The sequence below is a fragment of the Myotis lucifugus genome, unplaced genomic scaffold, assembly GCF_000147115.1.
Source record: "Myotis lucifugus unplaced genomic scaffold, Myoluc2.0 scaffold_89, whole genome shotgun sequence".
In the NCBI taxonomy this organism is placed as follows: domain Eukaryota; kingdom Metazoa; phylum Chordata; class Mammalia; order Chiroptera; family Vespertilionidae; genus Myotis; species Myotis lucifugus.
This window is the reverse complement of record NW_005871137.1, coordinates 3,330,695-3,346,352: the sequence shown is the minus strand read 5'-3', so window position 1 is coordinate 3,346,352 and position 15,658 is coordinate 3,330,695. Positions and strand designations below refer to the sequence as shown.

Here is a 15,658-nt window from a genome sequence, read left to right as displayed (position 1 = left end):
GGAATAGTTAAGGCACCGTCTGCCTTAGGTGATGTGTGATCTGTCAGCTGAGAAACTGCTGTTTACCGAGGGCTGGCTAGGTGTCTGAAATACTGCTCAGATTATTGTAAATAGCGTACATATCCTGCGTCAAGGAGCATTTGACTTTTGGGGGGCGGGATTTTCTACCTGGAAGACCAAGATTGGGACCTTGGTAAAATATGTTTTTAACTTACCTATTGAAGAGATCTAAAAAACATGTTAAGACACAAGGAAATCTGAAACAGACTAATTCAGTAGAACCTCAGAATTGGAATGTTTTATAATCCATCTTCCTCATTTTAGGGAGGAGGCTACTCGGGTACCTAGGTACCAGAACCAGTCGTTCTTACACTATGGTCAGTGTGCCTTTCCCTCCCTCACTCAGAATTAGTGCAGGGACACTCGGTAACAGGGCTGACCCAGGATCCAGTGAGAGACCAGGGTGGCTTGGAAATCAGAAACCAGGTGCAGGGACCATCCACCCGGGGCCAGTGTGATCTCGGACTTAACACCGTGTGTGACCTTTGTGCTTAGACTTCCCTCAAGCAGTCTTCACTGTGTCCGGTGCTCAAATTCTTGATACATTTTTTAGAGAGTGGGAGGATTCATAACACCATTCTTGAGAAAAATACCACTTACCAGCAATTAGCTAAGCTACTTATATGGAGGCCACCCAGTTAGGCTCCGAGGCATCAGTGGCCGTCTGCACAGCCTGTGAGGGCTATAACCCCACCAATCCACTTGCTGTGTCCCTTGAAAACCTCTCCCTGCTTCCGATCCATTTCCAGGCAGTTTCAGGGAGTATCAGAGACCTCCCCGTGGGCCATGTCATATCCAGCAAGCTTTTACAGGAAGCCATCTCTCTCTCTCTCTGTCGGGGCTTCCCCCTAATCACTGGCCCAATGGTGGACTTAAGTGAGGGCTGATAAAAATCTGCCTATTTGCATCTAATTCTTCTCAGTTCCCAGTTTCTTAAAGCCGACGTTGTTTTTCTTATGTGACACCCAGAGAGTGACTTTTAAAACTCACCTTCCTTGCAGCACATCTGTGGGAAAGGACTGACACTCCATAAACTCCGAACAGGATTTAAACGTTTCATTTAATGCATTTGTTAGGATCAGGGGGAAAGAGAGCCCAAAGCAGAGAGAGACAGGGAGTGGTGTGGGGCCCCGGAAAGTGGTTGCTGTGTGGCCACAGGGAATAGGGAGTGTAAAAAGCTTCTTGTACACATTGCCTCATCTATAAAAATCAGAGCCGCTTGGCATCTCTCTAAGTAGCAAATGGATCGAGAAGCTGTAGAGAAGAGTTGTTGGCAGGAAATGGTCCCCAGAGCTATGATATTTTCAGCCTCTGTGCATTTCCCTATAATGCATAGACCATGGATCACAGAGCTCAGTTCACGCATCTTTGCTACCTGAGGACTAAATGTTGCAGGTTCTGGTTTGTCTGACAACCACACTTTCTCGGAGTAGGAGAATTAAGAGGCTTTGTTGAAGTAAAAAGAAACTGAATTTTGCTTTTGAGGTGCAGCAGAGAGGAAAGTGGGGTGAAGAAGTATTTAGAGGAACAAGGATGGAGGAGATGGTAGTGACAGAAGCAGAGAGAGTAGCAGTAGAGAAGAGAGTATAGGGAACTTGGGCAGGCTCTCTCTCTCTCTCAACTTTTAAGACTTCGGCTTTAAATAGAAATCTCTGTGTTCTAGAAACAAGTAATAACTGACCTGTAGGTGTGAAACCTTTCTTGTGTCTGAAACTTGCTATACACATGTACGTCCCACATAGAGCCCAACGTAAGATTCCTAGATGATTGGCTTTTTATCCCAAAATGGATTTCCACACAACACTGAATTCGCTGGGGGGCTAATAAATTTGTGGGGGAAAGGGGCCCTCAGCAGATTTTGCAGCCACAGGAACTCTGAGTTTAATTTAAATGCCAGGTTAGTCCCAGAGTGAACTGGTTGTTCTGCTGTGTTTCTCCCTTTGAAACATGGAGGCAGCAGGTTAACTGGGTGCCACAGAGACTATCCACAAAATAAAAAGCCTCCATTTCCTGTCCTAAACATCTGCAAAAGTATACTGCCCTCCATGACTCGCCCTTGACTACACGTTGACCCTGCTCCTCTCCCCAGATTCAAAACAGACAAACAAACAAGCAAACACAAAAAGCAAGCCAACCCTTACTGCTGAAGACAATAGACAAAACATCAAAATCCTTTTCAAGCCCCATGCTATTTAGCATTCAAAAAAATATTCTAGGTCATAATCCCTGGCAAGATTTACTTTGAGAGTGAAATAGACACTGAATAGTGGGCAGGATGTTAAAGGACATTCAAACCTCTCAATCCCAACCCTTTGAGTCACTGACACTGTTTACACCAGTTGTGCTTCTTCCCAAGTAAAAGGGGCACTGGATTGTTATTGAAATTTTTAGTCTTCTATCCGCTACTGTGAAGTGTTAATTACTATAGCATAGCAGAGGATCCTAACCCGGGCGTAAAAATAAACTCAAAACCTCTTGCCAAGTTCAAGCTTGAAGCTATTGCCTCCTCTGGGTGATTTTCACATTCACGGTTTTCTCTATTCTCCAAAACTGTTCCATTTCTGAGCCCTAACTGTGCCCAAGACCATCTGTAGCTCCACTCCGGCCCCACTTTCTCAGCTTGGGTTGTGACCCTCAGCTCTGACATTCAGGACCTGGCTAACCCCCCTTGGACTGTTCTGCCTGGCTGGGCCTGATGACTCTAAATTCAAGAGCAGGCGGGGTCTCTTTTTAAATCTCATCCTTTCTCTAGAAAACGTTTAATTTGGCAAAGACAATGCATCCCATGTTTTTGTAACAACGGCTTACCCCTGGGAGAATTAACGTCACTATGTACTTTTTAGCAGCTACTGTTCCTCACATTTAAATAATTTATTAATTTTTTTTTGAGCAGCATCCTGATGCCTTCTTGATGATATTGGTTGCTCAGGGGAAAGACGCCCTCCCCAAAGGCTGGCCAAGCCCTCTCTTCCTTTCATTAGCAGAGTAACCCTGTGTACCCGCCGCCTGAGCCTGCAGGGAAGGGTCATGTTCCCACTGGGCCCTCCTGTCCTCTCGCCTGGCTGAAGAGCTGAGTCTAAATGAAATATAAAATATTAACTGTCCGAGAAAACAGAGGGTGCTCCTGCTGGGCCTGAGGTTTGGCCACGGCTCACTGGGCTCAGGCCTCTCTGTCTGGTCCCCACTTCCTCCCTCGGTGGGAACCACGAGTGGAATCACAGCTCTCCAAAGCGAATTCTCTGGACCGGCAACCAGACTCCTTGCCCCGTTCCCTTCTGCAGGGAGCGCACAATGACCACCAAGAGGCCAGAAAAAAACACCACTTAAATATTGCATTTATTAAAGAAATGTTAAACACGAAAAAAAAAAGTCAAAAACGGTGTCACAAATGTCAAGAGCACTTTTGTGGCATAAATCGTGCAGTCACGAGCTACAGACACAGTTCTACTTCGGGTCTTTGCCAGGGGCCAGCTGTGGCGCCAGCCCCCCTCTCCAAAGACCCAGTTGTGAATGAAATAAAAGAAACAACTCACCCCGTTCACATTCGCAGGCTCCCCCTCCCCCACCCTTTCCCCACGATGACAAAACCCTAACTCCCGGGCAGGCAAACAGGTCACTAGGGCAGAAAAGGAGTTATCAAATATTTATAGTCAAGCAAACACAAAAACCCCTTAAAACGGCACGTTGCAATCAAGCAAAGGTATTCATCGCCTCTCCCGCCAGGGCTGGGAGGACCGGGAGAGAACGGGCGCCAATCCGGACACGGATTTGAGCCCCCATTAGTTTTGTTCCGTGGCGTCTGCACGGATCGCTTTCCAGGCCATCGGGCATCCGGTGCTGGTGGGTCTCTCCCCTGCCCGCCCTCTCCACCTGCCCCCAGAGCTTGGCCCACCTGCGGGTGGAGAAGGGCCTTTGCCCCGTCGGTTTTCCCGCATCTCAAGCAGCTTCCAAAGTTTGCGCCCTAATCTCCCTCTTCTTGCCACTTGCTGCTCAGTCCAGAGTCAGGGCGCTCTCCTCCTCCAGCCAGGCCTGGGGACTTTCCAAGAGCGAGCGAGAAACAGGTCGCTTCATCCCGAAAGGCAGGAGTCGGGAGAAATAATTGACTCCGACAGGTTTGCTTCGCCCGGTCTCGGATGGTGAGGGGGCGCGGCCGGGCTGGCGAGGTGGGGAGGTGTGGGGCGGCCGCCGCGGGGCCGGAGGGCCGGTCAGTAGGGCCCCACGACCACCGCCTCCACCTCCTTAGACGGCCTCCGGTCTTTCACCAGGAAGTTGATCATGCCCTCGGACTTGATGAGGAGGTTGCAGCCGAGGAAGAAGATGCCGAAGACCACGGTGAGCGAGAGCACGCACATGACGGCGATCTGCACCACGCGCATGATGTACAGGCTGCGCTCGTCCGGGCCGCCCTCGGCGAAGCCGTCGTCGGTCACCACGGACGCCTGGGTGCAGCAGCGCATCGCGCGCTCCAGCGCCTCGCTGCTGTTGGCCAAGAACAGGCCGGCCACATCCGTCTGGTTGCCCAGCGCGGGATTCATCGCCGGGGCGGGAAGGCGCCTGGGAGGCGCGGGTCCGAGGGGTTGGGAAGGCGGTGGCGCGAGAGGAACAGGTGCCGAGCGGAGCACTCCCTTTGCAGACTTTGCGCGCCCCGGAGCTGCTCGCTCTCTCCTTCCCCAGTCCCGGGCCGGTGAGAGTTTCCCAGGAGCCTTTCTGACGTGCGCCGCAGCCTGGCTGGTCTGCGCCGTCCGCTGCTCCCCGGGCGGTGCTCGTTCCCGGCGCTCGCTCGGCTGGGGGCTGTAGGAACTTGGCGAGGCTGGGCCGGGAGGGGCGTGGGAGGTGCGGGCGCGGCAGCGGCTGGGCCGCTGCTCCGAGTAAACAGCGACCCCTTCCGGCCGCGCTGCGGCTCTGCGTCCTCTGTGGTTGGGCGGTGGTGAGGCAAAGATGCGAACCTCCTGGTCTTGCTTTTCTTGCTTCGCCTCTTTTCCAGTTCCAAAGGCTAGACAGAGGTCGTTGTACTTCTCTGGCTTGATGGATGATTAAAGGGTTTCGGGTTGGGGGGATGGTTGAGATCAGCTGAAAGTTTCCGAAGAACTGGGTCACACCAGCTCTGCGCGCTCTTCGCCTCCCGCCCCTCTCACCTCTGGGCGATGGAAAGTGGCGAGCAATCCCAGGTGCCAGATGGTGGTTGCGAATGCACCGACCGGGCCCCTGTGTCTGACAGTGTCGCCTGAGAAGGATTTCTAGTGGAGTAGGGTTGACCTGTGTGTAGTTTTTAAAAAGCATCGATTTTAGGAAGAAAGAAAAGTAGGAAGAGAGGGAAGGAGGGAAAGAAGAAAGAAAAGGTGGGAGGAAGGAAAAAAGGGAGGGAGAAAGGAAGCTGTTAGAAAACAGAGTAAAGCGGGTTTTACACTGATTGTTAGGGCAAAGGAAAGGGGTTTATGGGAAGGAGGTGTTGTTCTTTGGTGGCGTTTGTGTGTAGGTATTTGCCGGGAGCAGGGCCACGGCTCTGGTAAGGGAGGGGAAGGTGGACAGAGTGGCCAGCCACTCTTGTAATCTTAATTGCAGATGAATTTTAGGATGTGTTTCTAATGTTTTTCTCTGTTGGCAGTAAATCAGTTGTTTAAGGGAATTGCTCATCACATCCATCACCTAGAATACTGGCCAACTGCTGGAAGCCCTCCCCATTTTCCATAACCTGATGTATTTCACCTTAGTCATTTAAAACAACACGACAGATGTTTTAGGGGCCTGATTGAAGATTCAGCTCATAATTTTGCTGTCAGTTTCAGTGAAATGTTATAAACTTGTCAGATTATTTCTTAAACTCTAGATTTTTTTTTTAAATCTTTTTTTCTACCTTCCTGCCCCCTCCCTCCTTCAACTGTTTTCTTTCAGCTGGAAACCTTGAAGCGTAGTCCAAACTTTTGATAGAATACATCTACTAACTTTCTATTATAACATAGTAGTGTTATGGTCACCAAAGGAGGAACGCACGAGGTCGTATGTGGTAAAGAATTATAAATTTATTAGATCATCTGGAGACCAGATGGGCTGAGCCCCAAAATGGTACCAGCCCCCCGGGGACAGGGAGTCAGGGATTTTAAAGGGCTCTGGATGGGCTTTTTTGGAGGGTAATTCTCTGGGCCTGTCTGGTCTGGATCCTGGGCAACTCTGGAGGGGAAAGTTACTGGTCTTAGCAAATGGAATGTGGTCTAAGCGAAAGGGAATGTTGGTTGTGAAGTGGTCTAAAGGTCAGTTTCCTGGGGGGGGGGGGGGTATATTGATTGGATTATCTGATCAGACTTAACAAGTAGCTGTTACATTTTCAACGCTATTCTCAATTCCGTTCTATATTCTTGTTAAACTCTCTAATTTTTGTTTCCCCAAACATCACTTATTCCATTCAGCGGTTTCCTTAAATGCTTTTGTACTATTTTGTGGCCATGATAAAGCTCTTTACGTCAGAGTTTTCAATTTTTGATTGTATATTAACTTCAATAAGTTTAGTTCCTTCTAGACTGCATTTTCTTTTTTTTCCTTTTGGGAGGATGTTTAGTATCTCAAGACCTATGCTGCTGGGCCTTGTCCACAATTCATCTGGTTCATTGCTCTAGTTTCCCATGTTTATATTAGCCTTAAATAATGCTCCACTCCCAATAATTTCTGTTTTCTAATTATTAATTCATCAGAAAAAAACTTATTTAAAAATCACTATACAATCAGTCTATCTTAGTTAATATGGGTGACACTTAAGAACAATAAAACAGTCCTAGCTGGTTTTGCTCAGTGGACAGAACATTGGCCTGTGGACTGAAGGGTCATGGGTTTGATTCTGGTCAAGAGCATGTACCTCAGTTGCAGGCTCCCTCCCTAGCCCTGGTTGGGGGCTTGTGCAGGAGGCCACCAATCCATGTGTCTCTCTCACATGGATGTTTCTCTCTCTCAGTCTCTCCCCCTCCCTTCCACTCTCTCAAAGTCAATCGAAAAATATCCTTTGGTGAGGATTAACACAAAGCAATAAAACATATGTATAAAAATTACAGGCGACTTTCAGACAATATGAAGCAATATTAAAATGAATGGCAGAGTCAAGTAGTAGGAATTTAGAAAAGCAAAAGGTGGAGAATAGAGATCAACTCCCAGGAATAATAATTTGCACAGGATTTTGTGTTTAGTAGAAGTTGAATTTTGATAAATAGAGAGAGAATAGCCCTTTTTTTATGTGACAAAAACAAAGAGTTATAGTACATTTGTAAGGTCCAGCATAGTACACTTGAGGTATAAACAATTCCTAAAAATTCTAATTTCCTCATTATCAGAATTTGAGTGTATTTGTTGATATTGACAGTATTACTGCTTTGATAAGGTAAGCAGTCAGTGTTAAAATGATTAAATCTTGGAGTCCAGTGAACATTTTATAATGTCAAACTTTTAGATTTGGGGAGCATCATCTTAAAAGAAGTAAAGTAACACTGTGACTTTGTTTATTTCTTTCAGCTTTAACTAACCAGTCAGGAAATTGTGAATGTGCTATTCCCTTGAGCTGGTTCCAATCTTTGGGAATATGGTTTTGTTTTCTTTATCTTCTTCCAACCCCTACCCCCCTCTAATGTTGTTGAATAAGGTTGCTTGGAGCATTTAGATGGAAATTAAACCTCGTAGTACAAAATTACATTTACCTCTCACTCATTACAACACCTAAGGGAATCTGGGCTGCTACAGCTTCTCTAAAGAAACTTTTATTTATTTTTCCATTTTGAGTGAACATTTTCCTCTCACCTTTACAACTGTTATATTCACCTGCTTCCTAAGGAAAGTACTAGAGATATGGAAAAGAATCCTTTAAGAAATGTCAATACAGAAAAACTTAATTTCTAGAATAATAGCTGGTGATGTGGAAGGGGTGACATAATGATAATTTACTTTAAATTAAAGGCTTTGATAATTTACTTTAAATTTAACTAGTGACCTCTCATACTTCATTGGAAAGAAGGCTTGACTTTCAGAACATTAAATGCTCAGCATCTATACTAATAAAAGGGTAATATGCTTAATTAGACTGGGCGTCTTCCGGACATCCATCCGGACGTCCTTTTGGACAAAGCCATGGTGGCGGGAGCCAAGGCAGAGGCGGTTAGGGGCGATCAGGCTGGTAGGGGAGGGCAGTTAGGGGCAACCAGGCTGGCAGGGGAGGGCAGTTAGGGGCTGTAGAGTGCCCCTGGGAAGGCGCACGGGTGTTTCTTTAATTATTGTCAGCTGAAGCCAGCAGCATTGGCAAAGCCACGTCCTGGAAACATGCTTTGCTAAAAGGCAGGAGTGTTGTCAGCTTGACCTTCAACCCATGTGCCAGGGGGTAGGTTTTGTTATTTAAATCCAGCCAAGCACCAGGAATGAATACAACTTGGGCCCACCCAAGAATGCACATAATCTCCTTTGTCTTGACTTTTAGTAAAACTTCCTGTTTTTTGCTGTATAAAATAAACAGGCTATATCAGCTCTGGGTCCCTGTCCCTGTGTCTCCATCAGAGAACAGTGGTTCCACCCAGCCCTAGCTTTTTCCTTCCACCTCTGTGTCTGTCTCTTTCTTTCATTTTCTCAATCCCCAACCACCCCTACTCAGGAACCAGACTGCTCTCTAGCAGCGTTGGACATGGAGAAGAGAGACATATTTACAAGGGGCGACCAGGCTGGCAGGGGAGGGAAGTTAGGGGCTATCAGGCCAGCAGGCAGAGGTGGTTAGGGGTGATCAGGGAGGCAGGGGAGCAGTTAGGGACAATCAGGCCATCAGGCAGAGGTGGTTAGGAGTTATCAGGCAGGCAGGCTTTGAGGTTAGGGGTGATCAGGCAGGCAGGCAGAGTGGTTAGGGGCCAGCGGTCCCAGATTTCGAGAGGGATGCCCCTGAGGGGTCCCAGATTGGAGAAGGTGCAGGCTGGGCTGAGAGACCCCCTCCCATGCACAAATTTCATGCACCGGGCCTCTACTTTCACAGTAAACATGTTACACAGGAAAGAAACACTTATCTGTTTTTCCCAGGAAATATCTATGACATATAATAAATACATTCTACCAAGATATTCCAGCCTGGTATTGATGGGCATCAATAAACAGTAGTCACTGGGTCTACAGTTTAAATAGTCTTGATGTACGACCAGAGGCTTTCAATGTTAAAACCTTTTTCTTGGTTCTTTCTTTGCATGTATTATGAAAATATTCAATAGACATTTAAGAAAGAATATCAGACATAGAAAGGATATTTATTATTTTGAGGCAAGCTTTTATTAAAAAAAATAAGCTACATTATATTTCACAATGTAAATATGAGTAAGACTGAGCACGCATATTCATTCATAAAAATAGACTCAGGCCCGGCCGGTGTGAGGTCACAGTTTGATTCCCGGTCAGCCAATCAATGATTCTCTCTCATCATTGGTGTTTCTCTCTCTCCCTCTTCCTTCCTCTCTGAAATCAATAACAATATATATTTTTTTAAAAAAGTAGACTCAGCATCTGGAACACACACACACACACACACACACATACACAAAGCCAGAAAAAATCAAAATAGGTTATTGAACTACCAAAAGAGAAACAATTCACTTCAAATATGTAAATTCATATATTTTTACCCTTAGATAGACCCCTCAAATTCTCTCTCAAGCCTATGTACTATTACTGTTTACATAGTTTTAACTTTCTTCTTTATCTATTTTTCATGGTAACAGGATATCAGTAGCAACATGTGGGTTGGAGAGAAGAAAATGGTGAGAGGTAGGTGCTTTACTACCACAAGGAGTACCTCCAGAGGGGAAAACACATTAAATAACATACACAAATTTTCTAAAAGTGTACTATATTAGCTTGGAGATATTTAATAGAGAGACAAGCAGTTTTAGATGATTAAGAGTCTAACAAAACATGTAAAGTCATGGACTTTGAATCCTACTGTCTTCACTTACTAGCTACGTGATCTTGGAAAAGTTCCATCACCTTCATGTATCTCATTTACTTATCTGTGAAATGGGAGTGATGTTTCACAGGATTTTGAAAGGACTAATTTGCTCTCCAAAAATAACTTAGAGTAGTATCTAGTAGCACATAGCAACATCTCAAGCAAAAGTATCTTTCTGCAGCTCCTGAGGAGGCATAGATATGTATAAATTATTAAAATAAATAAAGGTTACATTTTGTTTAATATTTCCTTTTGAGAAGGCTGAAAAGTGAGTGACACATTTTAGAAGGATTTCTATATGAAGTGATTGACTTTGTTAGGTAAAGAATTCTAAGTGTGTGTTCAAATCAGAACCCTGGTGAATTGCTGGTAGGAATGTAAAAGGGTGCACCCTCTGTGGAAAACGGTATGACTGTTCCTCAAAAAATTAAACATAGAATTACTACATGATCCAACAATTCTATTTCAATGTAAATACCCTCAAAAATTGAAAGCAGGCACTTGAACAGGTATTTGTACACCAAATTTCATAGCAGTGTTATTCACAATAGCCAAAAGGTGGAAACAACCCAAATGCCCATCAGTGGATAAAGGAATAAACAAATTATGGTATACACATGCATGCAGCTTTAAAAAGCAATGGAATTCTGATACATACTCAACACGGATTCATGCATGCACGGGTAGGGTCCCTAGCGGCTGCAGGCTGCCTGCCAGGGCCTTTCTTTGTTCTGCGCCACCCCCTAGTGGTCAGCGCACAGCATAGTGAGCTATTGAACTCCCAGTCTGTTGAACTTCCGAGGGGATACTTTGTATATATTAGGCTTTTATATATATACTAGAAGCCTGTTGCACGAAGATTTGTGCAATAGGCCTTCCTTCCCCTGGCTGCTGGCACCAGTTTTCCTCTGGCACCCGGGACCCAGGCCTTTGGTCTGGCTGCAGCAAGGCTTGGCTTCTCCACTGCGGCCAAGCCTCTTTAGTCTTCAGTCTTCAGTCTTCACTCCTGCCAGAGCCTTCAGTCTTCGCTCCATGCCTGCATATGCAAATTAACCACCATCTTTGTTGGGTTAATTTGCATAGTCGCTCTGATTGGCTGGTGAGTGTAGCAGAGTGACACCAATTTTCATGTTTCTCTTTTATTAGTGTAGATAGATACCTAGAATAAGCAAATTAAAAAGACAAGAGGAGAATAGTTGTTCTCAGAGACTGGGAGGAGAAGATAATGGGGAAGATGAAAAAGTGTGATCGCTGCACAATAATGTAAATGTACTTATTGCCACTGACTTACATACTTCAAAATGTTAAAATGGTAAATTTTATGTTATAGATACTTTACCACAATAAAAATCCTAAATATTTAAATTAGACTGAACATAAATATTAGACATAAATTTCTGAAATTCAGAGAACTTAGAAAATAACACCTAAAAGTCAAGTCATTTATCTCCCCAGAGTTCAAATATAATCACCCTTAGTAATTTAGAATATTTTCATCCCTTCTTTTCCTATGCTTATTTTAGCTTAGTCTTAACCATGCAGTAATACAATTTATACCTTACTGTTCCCCCTTAACCTTGTATTTTCTCATGACATAAAAAATGTATTATATGTATACTTTTAATGAGTATATAGCACTTTATTATGTGAACATACCATCATTTACTAAGCAATTTCCCTATAGCTGACCAGTATGCTGCTCTCAAATATTGCTACTGAATCAATCACACACAAAGAACATTTTTTTTTTGCTCATAAATGTTTTCTATATGTAGATTACATAGATAGGATAAATTTACAAAATTGCAATTTTAGGGAGAACAATATTATTTTTTTAAAAAAGCAACACAGCCGAATTGTAATAAAGGTTTGTACCAATTTTCACTGCCATTTGGAAAGCATACAAATATCCATTTTATCACACTCTCTGGGGTGTTTTCAACTTTGGCTACATTTTAGAATCACCTAAATGAGCTTTTACATTTTGTTTATAATCAAATCAAACCCATAAGGATTAAATCAGAACCCTAGTGTGTATTTTAAAAATTTTTTTCCAAGTAATGCAGTAGACAAGCCATGGTTGAAAACCACTGCTTAGAGTAATCTTTTCAAGCTTGCTCTAATGTAACCTGGATGGGGATAGGAACTGAATGATTCCCAGGTCTGACTGCAAGACAACTGAAGCAATTTCCCTAACTTGCTTCCTGGGTTCATCCACTGGAATTCTATTTTGGTGGGTTTGGGATGGGTCCTATAAATCTGCATTTTTAGCAAGTATCCCAGGAAATCAGGAAATGCTGTTCTTGAGCATCAAGTATTATGATTTTAAAAAATTATCATTGCAAGTTTGATAGGAAAAAAATGGTACCTTGTTTGAAGTGACATATTATCATTGAGGCCAAAAAATGTTTCCACATAAGTGTTACAGAACTGTATATCTTACTTTGTAATCTTTATGCTTAGATTTAGGTCCTTTGTCTATTTCTCATGTGATATTTTATCATTCATATTGATTATAATGATTTATAATAAGTCTTTATCAAATATATTAACTGTATGTATGACATATTTATAAATTTTTTCTAGTTCATTTGTCTGTTAAATTGGGCTATATTCTTTTTAGCTATATGGATTCTGATTACATATGTCTACTGTTGTAGATACCTCATATAAATGAAGCCATACAGTATTTGTCCTTCTGTGACAAGCTTATTTCACTTAATATGAATTTGCATATTTTAGCAAGTATCCCAGGAAATGCTGTTCCTATACCAGACCCATATGAGAATTAGACAAAGGACCTGAATGAATCAACATTTTTTATCAGCAATGTTTTCATTGCTTTTATTTTTAGATTTTTTTTTAGACTTTTAAGGGGAAAACACATATTTATTATATCAGAGAAAGTTCTTTTACATAAGACCCCTCTTGGGGACACAGATTCAGACAAGTCTCTAACACAATGCTTTTGACAGGTGACTCACTGGTGATGCCCACTGTGACCTGTTTTAATGAACTTGCAGAATGCTCCCATAACATCTGCCCAGGCATCAAACTGGGCTGTGAAATTGTTGCTAACGCTTGTATGAGTTTTTCATTTTATAAACACTCTAGAGTTGCTGTCATAAAATTAACAGTTTCCTTAGTCAAATACAAGGTCTACATCTTATATCCAACATCAGCCCCAGCAGAGCGGGCATTTTGAGTTTGCCTTCTCCTTATCACTCAGGGCCAGGTACATGAAAGCTATTCTGAGTCTCAGATTATATAGATTACACAGCCATCCACCAGAAGACATTTAGAAATAACCCACCTCTGGAGACCTTTCACATCCATCTTGTGAATTGCCTGGCTGATCTTGGAAAAGAATGGTAAGCAGTGGATGGTGAAGGCCACGGTTCATTCACACAGGCAAACATAAATCTTCTATCATTCTCTTGGTCAGCCATACAACCTTAGCACAGAAAAGGAAATAAAATGAATTCCAAGAAATACAAAGCTAAGCCAACCCTATTCATACATAAGATCTACCTTGACTAAGTGAAATAAGCTAGTCACAGAGGGACAAATACTGTATGATTTCATTTATATGAGGTATCTACAATAGTCGAAGTCATAGAAGCATAGAACACAATGGTGATTGCTAGAGGTGGGTGGGTAGGAAAAATGAGAAACTGTTATTCAATGGATATAAGGTTTCAGTTATGCTCAATGATTAAGATCCAGATATCTGCTGTACAACATAGTGCCTGTAGTTAAAATATGGTAATGTGCACCTAAAAATTTATTAAGAAGGTAGATATTATGTTAAATGTTCTTGCCACAAAACAAACAAACAAGAGCCCCAATGAAACAGAAGGAAACTCTTGGAGTTGTTGGATATGTCTGTTACCTTGATTGTGGTGAGGCTATCATGGGTATTAGGTATGTCCAAGCTCATTTAACTGTGAACATCAAAAAGTTCGGTTCTTTGTGTGTTAATTATAGCTCAATAAAGCTGTTTTTTAATACAGTGCATTAGTTGTTTAAGAGAGAAAGAAGACTGTCTCCTAGGATTCACTGCATAAGGAGATGTAAGCTGATGTGTGTTCCAGAGATTGGCCCCTGACCCTATGTAAAAGCGTTATTATCTGGGGCATTGCTACCATTGGCAAAGCTAGCATGTGCTACCCATTCAGGAAGATATGGACTGAGCAGGGATTTTTTCATTATTTCTAAACTTAGAAAGTTTACCCTGATTTAGAATTTATTTATATAATAGTGGCTCGGTGCACAGATTTGTACACTGCTGCAGTCCCTCGGCCTGGCCTGTGCCCTCTCACAATCTGGGACCCCTTGGGGGATATCAGACTTCCGGTTTCGGCCCGATCCCCACAGGCCAGGCCAAGGGACCCCACTGGTGCATGAATCTGTGCACCGGGCCTCTAGTATGCATATAAGATCTTTAGTTAATCTCTTCCCACCCCCCTTTCCCCTTCCCTCTGAGATTCATCAGTCTGTTCCATGTTTCCATGCCTGTGTGTTCAGCATCTGCCCCCTGGTGGTCAGTGCGTGTCATAACTACCAGTCAAACATTCGAATGGTTGAATGGTCACTTAGGCTTTTATATCTATATAGATTATTCTTTTATTTTTAAAAAACATTTATATTTGCATTGCTTTACATTGAACATAACGGTCTATCTAGAAGATATTTTAACATAAGTTTGTCCTCCTAAATCAGTGATGGCGAACCTTTTGAGCTCGGCGTGTCAGCATTTTGAAAAACCCTAATTTAACTCTGGTGCCGTGTCACATATAGAAATTTTTTGATATTTGCAACCATAGTAAAACAAAGATTTATTTATTTATTTATTTTTTGTGTTATCCATCTTATCGGCATCTTCCTTTTTTTTAAAAATTAGATCTTTATTGTTCAGATTATTACATTTGTTCCTCTTTTTTTCCCCCATAACTCCCCTCCACCCAGTTCCCACCTCACCCTCCACCCTCACTCCCCACCCACTGTCCTCATCCATAGGTGCACGATTTTTGTCCAGTCTCTTCCTGCATCCCCCTCACCCCTTCCCCCCCCAAGAATAGTCAGTCCACTCCCTTTCTATGCCCCTGATTCTATTATAATCACCAGTTCATTCTGTTCATCAGATTATTCACTTGATTTTTAGATTCACTTGTTGATAAATGTGTATTTGTTGTTCATAATTTGTATCTGTACCTTTTTCTTCTTCTTCCTCTTCTTAAAGGATACCTTTCAGCATTTCATATAATACTGGTTTGGTGGTGGTGAACTCCTTTAGCCTTTTCTTATCTGTGAAGCTCTTTATCTGACCTTCAATTCTGAATGATAGCTTTGCTGGGTAAAGTAATCTTGGTTGTAGGTTCTTGCTATTCATCACTTTGAATATTTCTTGCCACTCCCTTCTGGCCTGCAAAGTTTCTGTTGAGAAGTCAGCTGACAGTCGTATGGGTACTCCCTTGTAGGTAACTGACTTTCTTTCTCTTGCTGCTTTTAAGATTCTCTCTTTGTCTTTTGCTCTTGGCATTTTAATTATGATGTGTCTTGGTGTGGTCCTCTTTGGATTCCTTCTGTTTGGGGTTCTCTGCGCTTCCTGGACTTGTAAGTCTATGTCTTTCACCAGGTAGGGGAAGTTTT

At 43.1% G+C, this 15,658-nt stretch overlaps 1 protein-coding gene across 1 annotated transcript; it reads right to left on the bottom strand.

The window, feature by feature from the left end:
- Positions 1-4,265: 4,265 nt before the first annotated feature.
- RPRM (reprimo, TP53 dependent G2 arrest mediator homolog) lies at positions 4,266-4,690 on the bottom strand. Its single transcript, XM_023756125.1, has one exon. It carries the CDS (start codon positions 4,593-4,595, stop codon positions 4,266-4,268), a length of 330 nt encoding a protein of 109 aa, XP_023611893.1. The 5' UTR covers positions 4,596-4,690.
- Positions 4,691-15,658: the final 10,968 nt, after the last annotated feature.